Source organism: Biomphalaria glabrata, chromosome 1 (genome assembly GCF_947242115.1).
Source record: "Biomphalaria glabrata chromosome 1, xgBioGlab47.1, whole genome shotgun sequence".
Classification (NCBI taxonomy): domain Eukaryota; kingdom Metazoa; phylum Mollusca; class Gastropoda; family Planorbidae; genus Biomphalaria; species Biomphalaria glabrata.
In genome coordinates this window covers 71,000,169-71,020,498 of record NC_074711.1, presented here as the reverse complement: position 1 = coordinate 71,020,498, position 20,330 = coordinate 71,000,169, and the positions used below count along the sequence as shown (strand labels likewise).

Genomic DNA, 20,330 nt, shown 5'->3' with positions numbered 1-20,330 from the left:
AGGCAACTCTTTAACTCTTACAGTGAACACTGCGGTGGTTGCAGCTTATATTGTGCTCGTATAGTCGTTATATACACCGGATTTACTACATTGTCTAAATCCTAAAAATGTACAGTTTTTGCCACTAAAATATGCATATCAAATAATTTCATTTATTTTAAACGAAGGAACATTAAGTTTAATTTACAAGTACTCTCTTTTTAGAATTCGGCATGATTATAGTAATTAGTATTTTTATAAATAAGTGGATTTTTATTAAAGCTTTCGAAAAAGTGTAAGGGGTCTTCACAAATATTCTGCCTCGAGGCTTCCACATACTTAATCCGGCCATGCGCGTATCAACCATGGCGCGAAAGGGCTAATAGCGCCAAGGCTTATGACTTAAATAGGCCCACAGAGACCATTGCAAGGTAGTCGTTTCATTCTTGTAAGTAGACGTACACACCTCGAGTGTCATGACATCATTTCAGAGTTCAGTGTTAGGGCCCTAAAAGTGTATTTTTGTAAAAACATACAGGAGGACTCGATTATTTTATTTGTTGGTGACACTCAAACTTCGAGTTTCTTTTGGGGAGGAAGAACAGCTGAAGAGAACCATAATATTCTTAATCCCGAGTCCACGGGCATCTTCCACGCCACTGCAGACATAATTTTAAAATAAATCAACCATACACACACTTGTACTTGTTTATTATGTGCATTTCCTATTGAATTGAATCCTCTGTGTATACCACTTTTCATATTTAGGGGCTTATAAGAGAGCTAGGCCTATATATCAGTTATATAACGATGTGTAAGTTATGAGTTATGAATAGAACGAAGAATAAACACAAAAAATATAAGCCTACTAGTAGATCCATTTATTAAATTGCAGAATATTAACCTGCCCAGACTTATCATTACTATAAATTAAAATATAATATAAAAAAAAGTTAATAAACACATAAAAAGTTGATGGTAGTTCGCATAATTTTATCCCCCCTGTGCTTAACGATTCCCGTGCGTTCCATTCCGACGACTTATTCATGATAGATGTCTCCGCAGGTTTTTGAAAATATTCCTAGATCTAGCTGGAATGTCCCTCACTAACCCACTAGCACCTGTCTTCTGGAGATGCCAGAGCTCGGTTCTGGTCTCTGCTCAAGACATAAATGTAAAATAAACCCAGGCACTTGGCTTACGGCGAGGTGTTCCTTTTTTTTTTTTCTTTTTTAGTGTGATTACAAAATATGACTAAAAGATGGTCTCGATCTGACACCGTTTCCTTGACTACGTTTCCGTCGAGTAATTAAGCATGGGCAGATGGTGAGCCGAGAAGTCGCAAGAGTTTTTTAAAGTAATTTAAGTTGGCAAGAAGAAAAAAAAAGAAAGGACTAGTATTATTAAAAAAAAAAAAAACTTACATAGAAATAATTAAAATTAGTATCTGAAGAAAAAAACAACAAAAAAAAACTCTTTTTTATAAAAAAAAAAGTGATTAGTGAAGAAAAGAACAGCGAAGTAACCGGGGGGGGGGGGGAGTTACACTTATTTAATGGATAACAAGATTACAAAGAGAATTTGTGTAGAAGCGGTCCCCATCAATTCACCAATGTTTTTATCGTTTAAAGAAATTTGGCGTTATTTTTCACATAAAAGCAAAGAGTGCAACACGTCATCTTTGATTAGTGTTAAGTGATCACCTAAGATCAACATGGAAACCTCCCGATACAGTGCCGGTGAAACCTAGTGACAAAACTCAGGGTGTCATCCCTCCCATCAAATTTCTTGCTCCAATGAACACTTTTGTTGAACCAATACAGTGACTTTTATTGAATTTTTACTCCCAATGTTAATTACATTTATTCAAATGTTATTGTACATTTTACAAAAATATTTAATTAAAATTATGAACAGACTTAACATCATATGAACAGGTTTCTTTTGTTATACTTTAAATGGTATAACGTTGTGTTGTATCATTTATACTTAAACTACCATCTAGATGTGTCTAGGCATATTTGGGTATATATCTAGAGATTTTATTATTATCTTTTCCCATGTGTCTGCTTTTACCAAGTTATAATTTTTCCAACTTGGTTGTCACCCCCAAAATGGTGTCGATCGGTGCGGACCGCACTCCCCCCCCCCCATGACGCCACTGCTACAAGATACCTACTTCTTCCCAACAATTTCGATTAATATATTGGAGTATACGTAGTAAGAAATAAAAAAAAATGAGCCTGCACAACTATTACACTATTACCAACTAGTAGGCCTACTAATCCTGATCATAATCGCTCTATACTCTAGACTCTAATTGCTTATTAGGTTTAGATTATATCCATAAGATCGAATGTAGGCCTATATAGAATCTAGATCTAGACAAGATCTAGATTTCTTGACTAGTTCTAGATATGATATAGATATATGATATAGGCCTAGTCTAGATCTAAAATCTAGATCTACATCTAGACTAGATCTCTATACTAGTTCTTGATCGAGATCTAGACTTGATCTAGATAGAACTAGAACTAGAATTAAAATATAGAACTAGAATTCAGACTAGAACTAGAATTGGAATATTTTAATTGTAATTAATATTGTAATTAATAATATTTTAATTTTAAATGGCCCTTGTTTTTTAATAACTTTTTTAACTAAATAAAATGTAGCTCTTGTAGCATGAAGGGAGAGTAAACTTTTAGGGATTACTTTGGGCACGACATGGCCTAAAGTGTGCCGATGTGCCAAAAAAAAAAAAAAAACAACTCAAACTCGAACTCTATTTATTGTAATTTAGATTGTTGTCAAGTGTATAGCTAATGAGGATGTGTGAAAACTGCGCGGTATACATTTTTTTTTTAAAACTTACAATTAAAACGAAGTTCGTATTAAAATTATTTTTTTAAAAACAACATTTGAATCAGTAGCCTATTCTATTTCATGAGTTAGTTATTAAATGGAAAATCTATTTTATAATGATTCATTGGTACTTTTTCAATTGTGACCTAAGATGCAATTTATTTGTACCAATGCGCGAATCTATGAATAAAGCTTGATTTATTAATGAAGAAGCTTGTAAACTTTTTAACAAGACTTATTTCCCTTGAAGTTTTTCATTTAAAAGTGGTGTAATTTTTTGAAAAATCTGATTACATATATAATTTAAAAAATTAGATGGTTCACATTCGGAAAAGAAGAAAGTAGCCGTTGCATCAGAACTGTCCGATTTTCATTTTCTCTTCTAGTTTCTGAGATCTAAACGGGACGTACGGACGGAGAGACAGGCCACACAAAACTAATAGCGTCTTTTCCCCTTTCGGGGGCCGCTAAAAATATTGTTAGTTTCCAGTCAGTTTGAGGCGGGAGGGGGGGGAGATATACAATAAAGAACAATGATCCTAACATTACACCACTTTTAGCCTCTTTGCATAGCCCTTAAATCTCTAGCTTTAGAATTTTTATCCATTTCATGCATTAAAATAGCGTCACTAACTCGTTGGTAAAGTCTAGTCATCTCTTTAGGCATAGGCATAGATTTGTTTAGGCATAGATTTGTTATAACAGTACCTCCAATTAAAAAAACAACAACAGTTCTCTGTTTTGAGAATGGCGTTTTGAAGTCATATTTTCATGGCACAAGAAGAAACAAAAGACACTCACACACATCAACAAAACACACACACACATCTACAAAATACACTCTCACACAAATCTACAAAACACACACACACACACACACTAAATGGTATAAACTCCAAGTGCATACATAAAGGCAAGAACTATCACGCTGTCTTTCATCATTGACCCTCAACACCGAGACTATGTTCAGGCATGATGTTGTGTTCCGGGGATGCTATCAAATTTCCCAGAGCGTGGCGAGCCAGCAAGTTTACGGTGAATTTTATTGACCGTTCTGACAGAGATCTTCTTCGTGGTAAAAACTCACCTGCAATATTATTTCGTCCCGCCTGTCCCCCCCCCCTTTCCTAATAATTTGATTGAGATAACTAGAGTGCTAGTCACGATGTACCGGGGGAGGTACAAGGGGAGACCACAAATGTGCTTCTTACTGTTGGAATGGTGGATGTTTAAAATATGGAAAGCAGAGAGCGGAAGATGATGAACAGATGATGATGAAAAGATTTGACTTTTCTTTCTGTTAAAAATATTCTTGACATCTTCCGAAACAATTTCCTCGAATAAAAAGTTGATTTAATTTAATATGCAAACACCGAAGAACTATTTTTAGTATTAGAAAACAAATACATTTGGATGACAGATGACACCAGTTCACAGTACGCAAGGAGTGTCTAAAGAGTAATTAAAAAAAAAAAAAGTAAAATTTATTTAAAAAAACAAAACTAGATCTAAGGTAAATAAAAGTAAAAATGTAGAAGTCATTAATTGAATAAATGGTTAATTTGTAATTAATTCATGTTTTTTTTTTAGGTACAATAAATTATTGTTGATAGTATCAGCTTGATCCAAGAATGTGTGTGGGAGAACTATTGAGTACAATTATTTAAGTGGACGAAAGCCAACATATTTAACGATAGGCCTATATGTAAATAATGAAGGGTTAATTTCCCTTAATGGTATCATACAAAATAATTAAAAAAAATTAATTGAATAATCGGTCTTTTTTTTATTGATTCATATTGTATTGTATACGCCAATTAATAATTGTGCAAAGTTTTAACTTGATCGAAGAATGGTTGTGGGAGAAATAACGTGTACAAACTTTTTACCAGACAGACAGGCAGTGAGTTGATATAAACTTTGAATAAGGTTCTTACACTGCATAGATATATAAATATTCACATCTTAAATACGCGTAGTCTACTAAATCTATTCAAAGTTTCACTTTCAAACAAACAGTACGACAAGAGCTTAAATTTATGTTGTAACAGCCCACAACACATACATCTACACATATATTTCATAACCTTTCTATCCACTTCCTAATTCAATGAACTTATTAACAAAACTGTATCGTTCTACTAAAGATATACTTCGACGTAGGCCTACATTAATTTCTTTTTATTAATAATAAAATCACAGGACAAGACGTTTTAGCATGCGTGTATGCCGCATTGATCATTGCAAACGACCAAGTAGCTATTTTCAGTGAGAAAATGGCCACTATGTTAAAAACAGCTGGTGAATCTGGTGAAACATACTGAACTGGTCTGCTAAACCATAATGGCCTGGTCTGCTGAACCATTCTGTCCTGGTCTGTTTGCTAAGGCTCTTGATGGCATGAATGTTGAAGATCTGATCACCATTGTTGGTAGCTCAGTTGGTTCTGTCCCAGCTTCTGTGCCAGCTCCCGCTGTTGCTGCTCTAACCAGGGCCGGTCTTAGACCGATTTTACCGATTACTCCGAATTGGGCCCCGTATCTAGCAGGGGCCCCGTAATTTACATTAAGCATATCACTGTCAGCTTATGGCTCTTGTTTTAGGCTTTTAAAGATGTAGGACTTCAAGGGTTAACATATTTAGTGTATCCTATTATGTACGTAACTTTAATAAATCCACTAGCGCCTACTGTATTTGACTTGCTTCCTATGCATGCTGTATAATAAATGGGTATATACTCTACTATATACCAATGAACTAAGTAAATTAGCATGAACTATATACAACTTCTCGATAATGTTGACCTCTCAATCATGTTGTACAGTCTGGACGCGGATCCGTTAACTTGTCTGTCTTGTGTGTTATTGTAACTGATTGAGACATAAACTTATTGTAACTCATAACACCTAACCAAAGAAAAGAAATTTTATTTTTATTTTTACGGAAAAGTTTTTTTCTTCAGGAATAAGAGATTGGCCCCTTTACAAAACAATTAGATCAAATAGATATTCATTATAAGACATTAGTTTGGTCGAGTTCACATCTAACTTCACATTCACTTTCACCTATCCTTTGGTCTGCTGGACCGCTGGGGCACCACACGAGATCCCCCCCCCCCCCGAAAAAAAATCCTGGCTACGCCCATGCCACATGATGATATATTGTAAGAGCTGAAGTGATGTTGAATAGTGTTTGTACTCTTTTCTGCTAATTCTTTTTTTTTTTTTTTGCAAAGCTTGTATCAACTCTGTCTCTCTGGTACAATATTTGTAAAAGTTATATCTCCCACACCCAATCTTGGATCAATTTGAACTTTTGCACAACAAAAGAAGAATCAATTTTTTAAAAAATCAGTTAATTAATTATTGGTCATTAATTTTGTAGTTTGGTATTGAACAAGAGAAAGAAAGAAAGTGGTGGTATAAGTTGAATTAGTCCCCTTTATACTTTGTGCATAGAATTAGGTCGTCTCTTAAAAGTTTGAAACTAACCATAGATTTCATAAGCACTTGGATGGCACAGTTGTTAGAGTGTTGGCACGAGGGGCTTGAAGCCTTCAACTTTGAACTCAAGTCGTACAACTTCTTTTTTTTTTTTATTAATAGAAAATTTGAAAATGTATCACGGTAACCTCCTCCCCCCCCCCCCCTCATTTTTCCCTACTGATTTGGACAAGCGATAGGATTATAGCATTGAGAAAGCTAAACAAAAACAATTGGTAAAAATATTTCTTAATCGCACATATTTGTTATTGTTAGTCTAGATCTATCACAAATTTAATTACATGTCTGATTTAAACTAATTGATACAATTACACTTTATTTAATCTTTCTTTTTTTATGTGTTTGTTTTCTATTCTCTCAGAAATTATTTTCCAAGTTCCGACGGAATTATTCATTTTGCTCATTTGTGTTTCACTACCATGTTATGATTAAACTTCAATAACTCTTTTGTATGTCATCAGAAAATGTTATATTAGGTATAGAAGAATGCATGCTCTTTTTATATAACACAAATTAAAGTTTATAAAATGAAAAAATCAATTTAATTGAATGGGGTCAAATCAACGTTGTTATCGTCAGTTAGGAGTGAAAGAGTTAAGTCATTGGTTAATATGCATGACTGAATGCATGACGCGTAGGACGTAATCATCTTCTTTTTTGAAGTAACGTCTGTATTATATAAGATAAGATAAGATACTACTTTCAATGGTATTATTGATAGAATACAATATGTATAATAGTGTTGTGTATGTTGGTGTTATCAACATTATTTGGTTTTGATAGGATGTATCGTTCTCACAGGTGGAAACATGAAACAGTTATAGAAATGTATTTAGTCAAGTTCACTAGCTTATAGATTTCTATATCAAAGGAATAATTAAAAAAGTATATATATTTTTTATTACTTCGCTTATATCTAGCCACTCCGTCTGTCTTTCTGTCTGTCTGATCAAATATTTTTTACAGATTATTTCTCCCACTTCCCATTCTCGGATCAAGTAGATAATTTGCACACTTAGTCGATGGCAACATATACATCAATCCAAACATTAACCAATTAATTCGTCAATTAGTCGAAATTCATTAATTTTGTTTTTATATGGAAAATTGACTTAATTCTAAAACAGTAGAGGCTAATGTAAAGTATTAGGTCGTTCGATAAAAATTGGAGAGTAATAATGGATTAATAAAACCCTTCGATTTTTATAAGCACTTGAATATCTCAGTAGCAAACACGTTGGCAACCCATCATGGCTCGATTTCGAATTCCGATACTTTTTTAAAAATGCTTTTTTAAATGCAGCATGGAAACCTTCTTCCAGAGATCGATTGCATGAATGATTCAAAATAATTGCTGAAATATCACTTGATATAAGCGAATTTTTTTTTCAAAGTATTTTGTTTATATTTAGTTTGTCATATATTATGAATCCCCTGCCCACATAAAATGTTTAGAAATGCCGTGTGGTGTAAACTGATGTACAAGTTCCGTTTTAGTTTTCTGCACCGTCCTTTCCTTCCGGCTGCTTTATCTGGAGCTCAATCTAAACAAACAAATGAACGGCTGCCTGAGTGCGGGAGGGCAATATCAAAAATGTCTTCAATCTTCAAAGGTTGTTTTAGTTTTTATAGCCGCCAGGAGCAGACATGAACATTTTTTTGTCTGCTATTTATCAGAAACCTGATGCTTCAAAGTACTATGTTTATAAGCTTTGGCTTCTAGACGAGGCGCTTTCACTTGATGAACTTGGCCAAGATGTTTCTCTTTTGTATAATATCCAATTGTTGTTTGTCGTTGGCCGTATGTGTCAGTATAAACATGTTCATTGGAAGTGTGATCTTAAAGAGCCTCGGTGTAGATGTGTTTTAAATAGATCTCAAAACTACTCAGCTTGTCTAGCTAGTTCTTCTTCTCATTTTCATAAAACATTAGAAATTGTTATGTGGTCATGTGGTTATATATAATATGATAACAATAAAAGAAGTTGACCTCAAAAGTTGGTGAAATGTTAAAATGTTGTTGAAGCAGCTTGCTTTGTTCTGAGTAAACATAACCCTGAGAAACCTAAACATTCTGAGGGCTTTTAGTTGGATGAAAATGACACGTTTGACAGTCGCCCTAACGCTTGAGGTGAGTAGAACATAAGATGTTATCAGTTATTTCACCACAATTTGACAATGCAATGTAGAAGGAGGTAGAAGATATGTCTCACATTTTCTACGTGCTTGTATCGTTTACGTGAAGGCGTGTGTGCGTATGTGTGTGTCACAGTGTGTGTGTCACAGTGTGTGTGTGAGTAAACATGTGTCTTACTTCTTATTTTCGCCAAACATCCTCTGCTTGCTTCTACCATCTTTTCTAATATCAGTGTCGTGACTATCTCTCTCTCCCCCCCCCCCCCTCTGTCTCAGTACGAACAGGCGAACGAATTCTTTCCCAAAGTTCTGTACATCTGTAGCCTGACAGATTTAGTAGAGACCTGTCACAATAACGGCCTACGCGTTATTCTTTCATGTCGTCTGCTCTCTCTCCCCACCCCCTCCAACCCGCCTGTAATCTCAGCAAGTCATACATTCATCCATCCTCTTGCTGACAATACCTGATCCTGGGAGATAATTGAACAGTCAGGGGACTCACAACAATCACACCTGAAGGGCCTGTAGTTTACAGCCCATTTGAATTAGAAGAAGTTCAATAAATAGACAGACTTAAGTAAGTAGACAGACCTTGGTAAGTAGACAGACCTCAGTAAGTAGACAGACCTCAGTAAATAGACCTCAGTAAATAGACAGAGTAAGTACGAGGTACTCCGAAGTTGGGATCGAATAGTCAAAAGCAACAACAAAGAATCAATTCAGTCACAATATTCTCAAGTAACTCATTGACAAAACGCGCCTTCTAGACAAAAACTGCATTATTAGCAAAATGATCTATAGAAATACTTATCATGAGGCATTGTTGTTATGGTCACCTTCAGCCGCGAAGCGACTATGGATCACCTCATGGAAATGAGACGAATGCCTGGGCATTTGCTGTGGTCAGAAAGATGTCGTCCACACATCAGTTCCCCCCTCTCCACGCAGTTGATGCATCCAAAGAAACGACAAGTACCGATACAGTTTGGGTTCAGCAGCGTCACAGGCTCTGTCATGATGTAGCACTGTGTGTTGCAAACTGCCTAAAAATTGCCAGCTCCTGATTTGTCCTCAGGGTTGACCCCAGAAGCCTTTTCTATGATTGGGTATAGGTTGGAAGGCGCAGAGGTTTGAATTCAGTTTTCCTTCTCCAATGTGGGTAGCCAGCCATGGCTAGCGAGCCACTCCCGCCCGAAGCTTACTGGCTTAGACGCCAGTTACTCGTCTTCGCCCCTTCTCCGCAGGACTCATTATCTGAGCCACACGTGAAGGCCAGGAGTTGGACTGGTTGTCAGAGGCTATTTGAGCCGCACGTGAAGGCCAGGAGTTGGACTGGTTGTCAGAGGCTATTTGAGCCGCACGTGAAGGCCAGGAGTTGGACTGGTTGTCAGAGGCTATTTGAGACGCAAGCCATTAAGAAGAATACTATGGGTAGTGGAGTGCTTATATCCATTACCACTTCCGGGAATGAAAACCTTGCGGAACCAGACACTGCTGACGATATTCTAGTGTAGCGTGCATGTACTTGAAAAATAACACTTCTAAACATACCACCCAAAAAACTAGGAATAACTAGATTCTAGGGGCAATATCTGCGAAACAATCTTCTTTATTTTGACATAAGATTACGGCTAGAAAGAAGTTTGTGGATGACTTTTTGTGGTATTGGAATAGATCTTACATAGGTGGAACATTTTCCCTACAAACAACATAGTTTCATTTTGTAAAAGTTTTCAGAAAACTTCGGAGCGCATTTGAAATTTAATTTAATTACCAAACACTATGATTGTACCAAAGAATTGAAGGCCATGCCATGAGTGACAATCTAAAGGACTGACTTTAGAAGAAGTAAAAAGAAAGGTGTACGGACTTAAAGAAATATGTGTGAGAATGATTCCATCTAGATCTATGTGTTTTGTATTTTTAGTGAGTGCCGTCAGTGAGGTTTGAGAACTGTTTAGAAAACAGGTAAAGATGTGTGTGTGTGTGTGTGTGTGAACACATCTTGAGGCATAAAGTAGATGAAACAGACCCACACTTTATCTACACTTGAAAAGAGCCTAACGAAAAGGAAATGAATGATTAGGCGGAGCGAGTGTGTGTGTGAGAGAGAGAGAGATGGAAAGAGAGAGAGCGATGCAAGAGAGAAAGTGGGAGATAGAGCATGAAAAGGAAAATGAGAAAGTGTGAAAGAGAGAAAGACAGACAAAGGTTGTTAACAACGATAGTAAAACAGAGAGGGATAAAGAGAAGAAAAAGAGTTGAAAAGTGAATGAGAGAGAGAGAGAGAGAGAGAGAGAGAGAGAGAAAGTTACGTAAATATTAGAAGATGCTTTGACTTTGTGTCCTTAAAGAGACAGAACTGTTTAATGCACACGAAACCAGACACTTAATGTAAGAAATGAAATTATGGTGTATTTTTCCATCTCCATTCTAAGCCTATGTGGTGCATACGCTGAGCGCTTCCTACCAGATGTTTGTCATTGAACAAGAACTGCACATCGGTCACGTGGTTTCACTTAAACTTTTTCCCTCAAGGAAATTGTATTTCACTATTCATATCAAGTTAGAGGCGACTGTGTTTTACAACATTGCCAATATAATATCATATTTATTAAAAATACTTATAACCTTTACATTACACAGGAAAACAAGACCACGTTCCTAGAACTTGGGTAGTACTTTCGTGAATCGCAATAGGAGATTGTAAGCATTGTGATAGGAGATTGTAAGCATTGCGGTAGGAGATTGTAAGCATTGTGATAGGAGATTGTAAGCATTACGATAGGAGATTGTAAGCATTGCGGTAGGAGATTGTAAGCATTGTGATAGGAAATTGTAAGCATTACGATAGGAGATTGTAAGCATTGTGATAGGAAATTGTAAGCATTGCGATAGGAGATTGTAAGCATTGCGATAGGAGATTGTAAGCATTACGATAGGAGATTGTAAGCATTGTGATAGGAGATTGTAAGCATTGCGATAGGAGATTGTAAGCATTACGATAGGAGATTGTAAGCATTGCGATAGGAGATTGTAAGCATTACGATAGGAGATTGTAAGCATTGTGATAGGAGATTGTAAGCATTGCGATAGGAGATTGTAAGCATTACGATAGGAGATTGTAAGCATTGCGATAGGAGATTGTAAGCATTGCGATAAGAGATTGTAAGCATTACGATAGGAGATTGTAAGCATTGCGATAAGAGATTGTAAGCATTACGATAGGAGATTGTAAGCGTTACGATAGGAGATTGTAAGCATTACGATAGGAGATTGTAAGCATTGCGATAGGAGATTGTAAGCATTGCGATAGGAGATTGTAAGCATTGCGATAGGAGATTGTAAGCATTGCGATAAGAGATTGTAAGCATTGCGATAGGAGATTGTAAGCATTGTGATAGGAGATTTTAAGCATTACGATAGGAGATTGTAAGCATTACGATAGGAGATTGTAAGCATTACGATAGGAGATTGTAAGAATTACGATAGGAGATTGTAAGCGTTACGAAAGGAGATTGTAAGCATTACAATAGGAGATTGTAAGCATTGCTATAGGAGATTGTAATCATTGCGATAGGAGATTGTAAGCATTGTGATAAGAGATTGTAAGCATTGCGATAAGAAATTGTAAGCATTACGATAGGAGATTGTAAGCATTGCGATAAGAAATTGTAAGCATTACGATAGGAGATTGTAAGCATTGTGATAAGAGATTGTAAGCATTGCGATAGGAGATTGTAAGCATTACGATAAGAGATTGTAAGCATTGCGATAAGAGATTGTAAGCATTGCGATAGGAGATTGTAAGCATTGTGATAAGAGATTGTAAGCATTGCGATAAAAGATTGTAAGCATTGCGATAGGAGATTGTAAGCATTGCCATAAGAGATTGTAAGCATTACGATAGGAGATTGTAAGCATTGTGATAGGAGATTGTAAGCATTGCGATAAGAGATTGTAAGCATTACGATAGGAGATTGTAAGCATTGCGATAGGAGATTGTAAGCATTGCGATAAGAGATTGTAAGCATTACGATAGGAGATTGTAAGCGTTACGATAGGAGATTGTAAGCATTACGATAGGAGATTGTAAGCATTGCGATAGGAGATTGTAAGCATTGTGATAAGAGATTGTAAGCATTGCGATAGGAGATTGTAAGCATTGCGATAGGAGATTGTAAGCATTACGATATTAGATTGTAAGCATTAAGATAGGAGATTGTAAGCATTGCGATAGGAGATTGTAAGCATTGTGATAAGAGATTGTAAGCATTGCGATAGGAAATTGTAAGCATTGCGATAGGAGATTGTAAGCATTACGATATTAGATTGTAAGCATTAAGATAGGAGATTGTAAGCGTTACGATAGGAGATTGTAAGCGTTACGATAGGAGATTGTAAGCATTACGATAGGAGATTGTAAGCGTTACGATAGGAGATTGTAAGCATTACGATAGGAGATTGTAAGCATTACGATAGGAGATTGTAAGCATTACGATAGGAGATTGTAAGCATTGCAGTAGGAGATTGTAAGCATTGTGATAGGAAATTGTAAGCATTACGATAGGAGATTGTAAGCATTGTGATAGGAGATTGTAAGCATTGTGATAGGAGATTGTAAGCATTACGATAGGAGATTGTAAGCATTACGATAGGAGATTGTAAGCATTGTGATAGGAGATTGTAAGCATTGTGATAGGAAATTGTAAGCATTACGATAGGAGATTGTAAGCATTGTGATAGGAGATTGTAAGCATTGTGATAGGAAATTGTAAGCATTACGATAGGAGATTGTAAGCATTACGATAGGAGATTGTAAGCGTTACGATAGGAGATTGTAAGCATTACGATAGGAGATTGTAAGCGTTATGAACGCTCTTTTCGTCTTCATTAAAAAAACAGAGCTTCAATATCTTCAGCAACTATAAAACCTTCTTTTTTCATAAGCACTTATGAATGGCTAGCGTGTCGGCCTTCCATCAAGGAGGTTTGAGCCATCGAGCTCGAATTTAATGGGAGCAATTTATTTCTTAAATTGCTTTTCAAAAGCCAGCACTGAAACCTTCTCCAAGATAACCCACTCCCTCTCCTCCCCCATCTGGTTCAGTGATTGATGATTGGACCATAGCGCATTAAGCATGCTTAAAGCATGAAAATTGCGATAAAGAAAAACAATTGGTAACATATTTCCAATCTCACAGATTTATTATTGTTATTCTAGAACTATTAAAAATTAGGTACCTCGTCAAAATAGCGCGGACAAAATAGCGCCGACAAAATAGCGCGAACAAAAAAGCGCGGACAAAATAGCGCGAACAAAATAGCACAGAAAAAATATTTTAGTCATTTTGAAAGAAATACTTGAGATATCGTAAAATATGAATAGAGCCAATATTTTTTTTGTGTTTAATGTTATAATTTTTCAGTCATTTTGCAGGAAACATTTTAGATATCTTAAAACATAAATTAGCAAAAATCATAATAAGTTAAAATGAATAATTTCAAAATATATCATTTATTTACATTATAATAGTGTACTTAAAAAACACGCAAAGATACTTGTCAAATTTACACACACACACAAACAAACTTTCACAAAGTTAAATTGTAGGAAATGTCACGTAGAAATTCCATCAAATTTGATATCTACATGATGGTGTTAGACAAAGACGGACAGGAAATAGCAAAATCAGTGATTGAATTGGTCTGTCACTGCCTGAGATGAAACAAACGTTTGGCGAGATATAAGAAATGTGATCGCCATCTTATCGTGACACACCTCAAAGTTTGCCAATGTTGCGGCAAAAGATGCCCTGTTTTGATCAAAGTAAGATGTAGAACACACTTTCGTATTTTCCTATCCTTTTTTGTCGGGTCACCACATTTCAAAATTCTATTTTTAGCAAGTTATGCATTTTAATCAAAGGTGAAAAATTTAATAAAATCTAAGGACTCTCGTTCTCTGCAAATATGGCATACTTTCAAATCTATTAATATTGAAAAAGACAGAGACATCAGCAAAAATGATACCCAGGAAATTAAATTACTAATAATCAGGAACTTTTATACACATCATATATAAGTCCGCGCTACTTTGTCTTGCGCTATTTTGACGGGTTACCAAAAATTAATGACATGATTGACTTTTAAAAAAGTATTTTTATATTTTTACTTGTTTGTGAATTGATTAAAACTTGAACTTATTTGTACCATTCACTTTAAAACTATTGTCAAATCGTGCCTTAGATAATTGTCACATTGTTATAACGCTAAAAAATGTCACATTTATTTTGGTAGATTCAGTTAAATTAAACCAAAGGTATTGCATCATCTGTCTGCAGGCACCATACCCAATAGAACGTGTAGATAGATCTAATAGTATAGCCTCTTGTTCATGTCTGCAGGCACCATACCCAATAGAACGTGTAGATAGATCTAATAGTATAGCCTCTTGTTCATGTCTCCAGGCACCATACCCAATAGAACGTGTAGATAGATCTAATAGTATAGCCTCTTGTTCATGTCTGCAGAACTTGGATGCTGTTCTGCTACACGTCTGCTCAAACAAAAGGAGGGTATGCAATGACATAACGTTCAGAATTATGTGTGTGTGTGTGTGTGTGTGTGTGGTTGAAAGGTCAAAGTGTATGACATTTTACAAGACTAACAAGAGAAGGTTAGTGCTTTTTTTTTTAGTGCCGGGAAGGATTTTGAATGAATGAATTTCACAAGCGCACATCACGTAGATCTACATTTGATATACAAACATGTGTATCATTTGCAATGCAGCACCAATGGTGAAAGAGAGACAGAGAGAGAGAGAGATGAAAAAAGGAAAAAAAAATGGTAGAACGAGAGAGAATGAGAGTCACAATGTAAGCCATATACTTTAATGGAAACAAATACTTAATGGGGGAAATAATCTACACACATGTACTATCATTTCAATTTATTTTAACAACAAAAATCAAACAAAGGATTCACACAAAATTAAGATTTCAAACAGCAGTCCAACTTAGCGCAACTTCTTGTGTGAGCATTTAAACAAAAAATGTGCAAGCCCAAATCTCAAATTGAATCAAGCCATATTCATCAAGCTAAGCAAATGTAAACAGTTATAATGTAATGCCTCTTTTAAATGCTACATTCGTATTATTACGATCCTTATACGCGATAAGATTGTAGGCCAGGAGAATGTCTAGAAGACTGTCAAAGGGCAAGTACTCATCCTTCCAATAGCGTATGTGACACAAGCTCTGGGATTTACTGGTGAGGATTTGTATTGTGCCAACTCAGTGGCAATGAAAGAACCGAGTCTGTATTCTCACATATGTGTAACTGTAACATATGCGTTTAGTTCAGTGTCTGGATTACCGCTTTCTTTTCTTATAGAATTGTAGGTCAAGTTATAGCGGGGTCTAGGTTCGAATTTTGATCTTCCCAGTAGAATAGATAACATAACTTTAAATGCCACGAATAAGGACTTGGTCAAAACGCTGATCACGGTATGTCCATGTCCAAGGTTAGCCACAGAACCAAAGACTGAGTATATGATTGACTTGTTTCCAAGTGCGCAAACATTAAAATTCAGCTTTTTTGCGTTTAGTATAAGTTTAAAAACATTTTATTTTGTTTTTCCTGTACATCTTGAAGAAGGAAATGAAACAAACTTTCATCATGGGACGACACATCAACATGGGACTACACATCAACATGGGACTACACATCAACATGGGACGACACATCAACATGGGACTACACATCAACATGGGACGACACATCAACATGGGACTACAAATCAACATGGGACTACACATCAACATGGGACTACACATCAACATGGGACGACACATCAACATGGGACTACACATCAACATGGGACTACACATCAACATGGGACTACACATCAACATGCTATTCCACGATCCAAAAACACATTGATAATTTTTCCTTGGTGAACGAGTGTCTCATTACATCCACCATCTGTAAACGTCCTAGTAACAAAAGGATGAATGGAATGTAGCCAGGAGCATGGAACAATGATAGGATCTTTTTGGATTTCCCATCTGTGGATAAATGTGCTAGACTGGCAGTCCTCTATGATGTAATTATTCTCTATCACAGCTTTCGTATAAAGAGGGGCTAACAGTTTCAGTCCTAGGAATGGCCTTCTTTGAAGAGGAAACACTACAGACTTATTGAAGGAAAACTCGGAGATGTAAGAGGCACACACGTCCCAGATATGGGTGGCGTTCTCCTGATAGAAAAATATGTCCAAATACGGCCACTTCCAAGCAAGCCCTTTTAAAGGCAGCCCTGACGCTGGATAAAGCTTCCAAGAGCACGTCTTTTGTGCACTGAGCTCAAATTTCGGGGCAAGACGATTCAGCAGATGCCTCAGCAATGGACGTTCAGAAAAAGAGACCATGACGTCTACGTCGTCATCCCAAGGAATGAGTCCATGGTGGCGATAGGAACCCAGTAATGAGCCACCGTACAAGAAGTAGCCCACGTCTTTATCAGTTAACAGATTGTCGAACATTTCCAGTAAGTCTCTGAACTGCTTTTCAAGAACATCTGTATTTCTATATAAGAAATATCGTTTCAACTTTGGTTTATAATCCTTAGTCTGATAGCTACTCATGTTGATGGGCATTGGGCTCTGGGTTATTCCAATATGATGTTTCGTTATGTCATCGCCGAAATGTGGTCTAGCATTTTTAAATTGAGTATCGTCATAGTTGACTTCCTTTCTTTCGAGCTTCTCTTTGTTCAATATAGTCGAATGAGAATCTATTTGCGGTCTGTCTTCGTGTACTGTCAGAATTCTGGAAGATCTCGTGACCAAGCGAACAGGCGGCACCTCAAAAGATTGAGAGGATGAGATGCTATACAGAAGAACAAAAACGTTGGCCATCGCTAGGCAGGACAACAGGAGTGGTTTCGTCAACACCTTGCACAGAAGTTTAGCGTACCACAGACGTCTCATCTTTCCATTCATTAAAGCAAGATTATAGGACTTCTGAAAAAAAAAACAACAACAAAAGTTTAAATGCATAGGAAATTATTAATCAATTTCTCAGAGGAAAATGCATTTATTATTCCAGTGATGCTGACCTATGAAAAGAGGACCATATCCAATCTTTGACGCGTTACTTTCCGGTGCGTTTAAACATCTGCCGACAGTGCATAAGGAAGCCGAAGAGGCTCGGTTCTGTTGGACAACTTTTTAAAAACTGTTATTCGAAATTCGACCCGTGACAAGCGTGTCTGAAATTTAATGGACACGAAAAAGGTTTAACACCGCCCAAGAGTCTGTTATTCATTCGTGAGCTTTTGACAACAGTACTTCTTCCAGGAAAATTAAAGTCGAGACTCCAGCGTCTGCTTAATGTTTCAGTTAAAATGAAAACAAGAAAAACATTAAAACGTTTTTAAAGGCAATATTTCCTTTATACAACTTTATGGAGAGATTGTTTTTTGTTTTGTTAATAACTAATGAAAGAGAACGAATCTGGTTTAATCAATGTTTAGATCTAGCCTACTACACTGTCATTTAGACTATTCCAAGGATAAGCCTTTAGATCTAGACTTAGAAGACGATGCGCACAATTTTCCCGAACATTAATTTATTAGACTCCTGAATCAATAATGCCTTACATTAGGAAATTACGAACGCAATAGACCTTTCAAGAACGCGATAGTCCTTTCAAAACCGATGTTGGATCTAGAGCTAGACCTAGTTCTCGAGCCAAATTTTTTTTTTTTTTTTTTTGTGCTTTAAAAATTATCACTTTTAAAATTTAGATTTCCCGGTGTGGCCAACGAGCCAGTCATTCTTTTCTCAGCGATATTTACATCAACTGTTAAATTTCTATGAAAATAGTTAGAGCCGTTTTTGAGATCCGTAACCAGGTGCGTGAAAGGTTCCATAAAGTTTTGACTTGAATAGAGATATTGTAAAAATAAAAAGGCTGCATGCAAACATGGTGTACGTGTATGTGTGTTTATGCTCGCACGGATGATTTTATGTGTTCTTCTATTGGTGTGAAGAGGTTTAGGATGTAATAAAACATTACACCTATTTTCATATATATATATATATATATATAAACCGCTAACATTCTGCGTATATTACGGCATCAATTGGAGGAAAGTTTTTAGTGATCAACATTGTGCTTCGTTTTGGCTTCACGAGATTGAGCTGGCAAAAACTTCTGAAGAAATGTTTTTATTAGATTTGTCTAAGTCTGGAATCATTTAGCGTTGATGTTTTATTCTTGAACTTCTTAGTTTGGAAAACTGCCCTTCATGAAGAAATATACGAACAGAAAAAAGAGTAGAGTGCGTTATTCCTTCTAAATATGTCATACAGACAAAAAACAATGTAATGATGTTTATCTTGAACGTTTAACTCTATACCTGCAGGAAACAAACAGCAGGAATGAATGTAACATAAAAATACTGATTAGAAAAAAAAATATTAGAAAAACAAAAGTGTAGCTAAACAACCATCTGGTATCAACCAACTCTTTTTCTCTTTTCTTTAGTCTTTCTTGTCAAGTATTTTTTCCCCTTCCAGTAGGCCTATATAGTTTTCATAGCCAAAATGTGGAATATGAGTCGTAAGAGGTAACATAGAGCGGAATCTTGGACTTTACGCATATAGACATATGGATGCATTTAAATAGAAAGAAAATATAAAGAAAAAAGACTGTCGTCGTGGGAGTGCTGTGACCAACGTTCTCTTTGAGAAGTTCCTGAGATCTGCATCAGTGAGTTAGAGCGAGACCACTCGTCAAAGAAGACCTGAACACTGACATGCAACGTCACAGGGTGAGGACTATAAAGAATGAGTCAAATTCACGCTGAGACGTCTTCCAATCAGTTTGTTTTTCCTTGAAAAATTCTTCACTTTTCTGAATAGTCCTTCTACAATATCTTGAACCAATAATTTTATGTCCAAAATATTTACTCTTCTGTGTTTTCACACCATTAAAGATCACTTCTTGCCATCCTGTCAAACAAAGCTGTTGCCTAGGAGATTTTCAAACATTTTTTTTCTTCCACTTATATCGTATAACACTCACTCTCACAACAGAAAAAAAAACTTGAATACATACCTTGTATTGACAGTTTTTAAACGCATCACCAATAAAACCAAGATGATAATGAAACTACTTACATTAAATACGCACACCAATTATGGAGTAAACACAAATATACATTCGTTGAGTTGCTGTAGCTCTTGTCGGCTGTCAAGTTGTTCATGTCACCAGATGAGTGACTTCAGTATCTAATCAATGGCGTCTGTTTACATTTGTTTCTACACAGCAGGTTTGCCTTCTAATTGGAATTTAAAATAAAACAGTTTCAATAGCTTCCAGTCATCATTATAATTGAAATATAATGTCAAAATTCTAGATCTATTAACTAGGCTTTTTAATTTTTTTTAAATGGGCCGGTTTCACGTGGGTTCTGATTTGGGAGAACAGACGTCTTTTGACAGAGCCTCGCTTCTGTTTGTCTGCGCGCTTTGGCCTTTCACTACAGGAAAACCCCGAAAGAGGAGAGTCGAAATGGAAAGAGGAGGGGGGGGGGAGGTGTGTGCAGGAGAGAAGGAGGGGTGCAAGGGAAACTTCGCCAAAAATTTCACGTACAATCTGGTAGTGTAACTCGGGGCCGGCTCAAGGTCGGTAATCGTGTTTGCATGAAAGGGCGGTAAATTATGTCGCAGATATCATGGTGAATCCATTGCTCCAATTTTGATATTTTTTTTTTAGGTGCAGATGGAAAGTGTTTATCGCAGGCAAAGTTTTTTTTAGGGGGTGGTGCTGGGTTGGT

The 20,330-nt window shown here is 36.3% G+C and overlaps 1 protein-coding gene across 2 annotated transcripts; it reads right to left on the bottom strand.

Annotated features, from left to right (window-relative positions):
• Nucleotides 1–15,420: 15,420 nt before the first annotated feature.
• LOC106079904 (ribitol-5-phosphate transferase FKTN-like) lies at nt 15,421–20,022 on the bottom strand. Of its 2 annotated transcripts, none has more exons than XM_013241161.2 (2): nt 19,610–20,022; nt 15,421–17,508 (listed from the first exon to the last, which is right to left on the bottom strand). In XM_013241161.2, the coding sequence occupies exon 2, from the start codon at nt 17,485–17,487 to the stop codon at nt 16,393–16,395; it is 1,095 nt and encodes a 364-aa protein (XP_013096615.2). In that variant the 5' UTR covers nt 17,488–17,508; nt 19,610–20,022; the 3' UTR covers nt 15,421–16,392. The 2 variants fall into 2 exon arrangements, with proteins under 2 accessions (XP_013096615.2, XP_013096614.2); XM_013241160.2 differs by having other exon boundaries at nt 19,672–20,022.
• Nucleotides 20,023–20,330: the final 308 nt, after the last annotated feature.

Coding starts and splice junctions, on each gene's coding strand:
- LOC106079904 (XM_013241161.2), bottom strand. CDS start 17,487: ATGAATGGAAAGATGAGACGTCTGTGGTACGCTAAACTTCTGTGCAAG.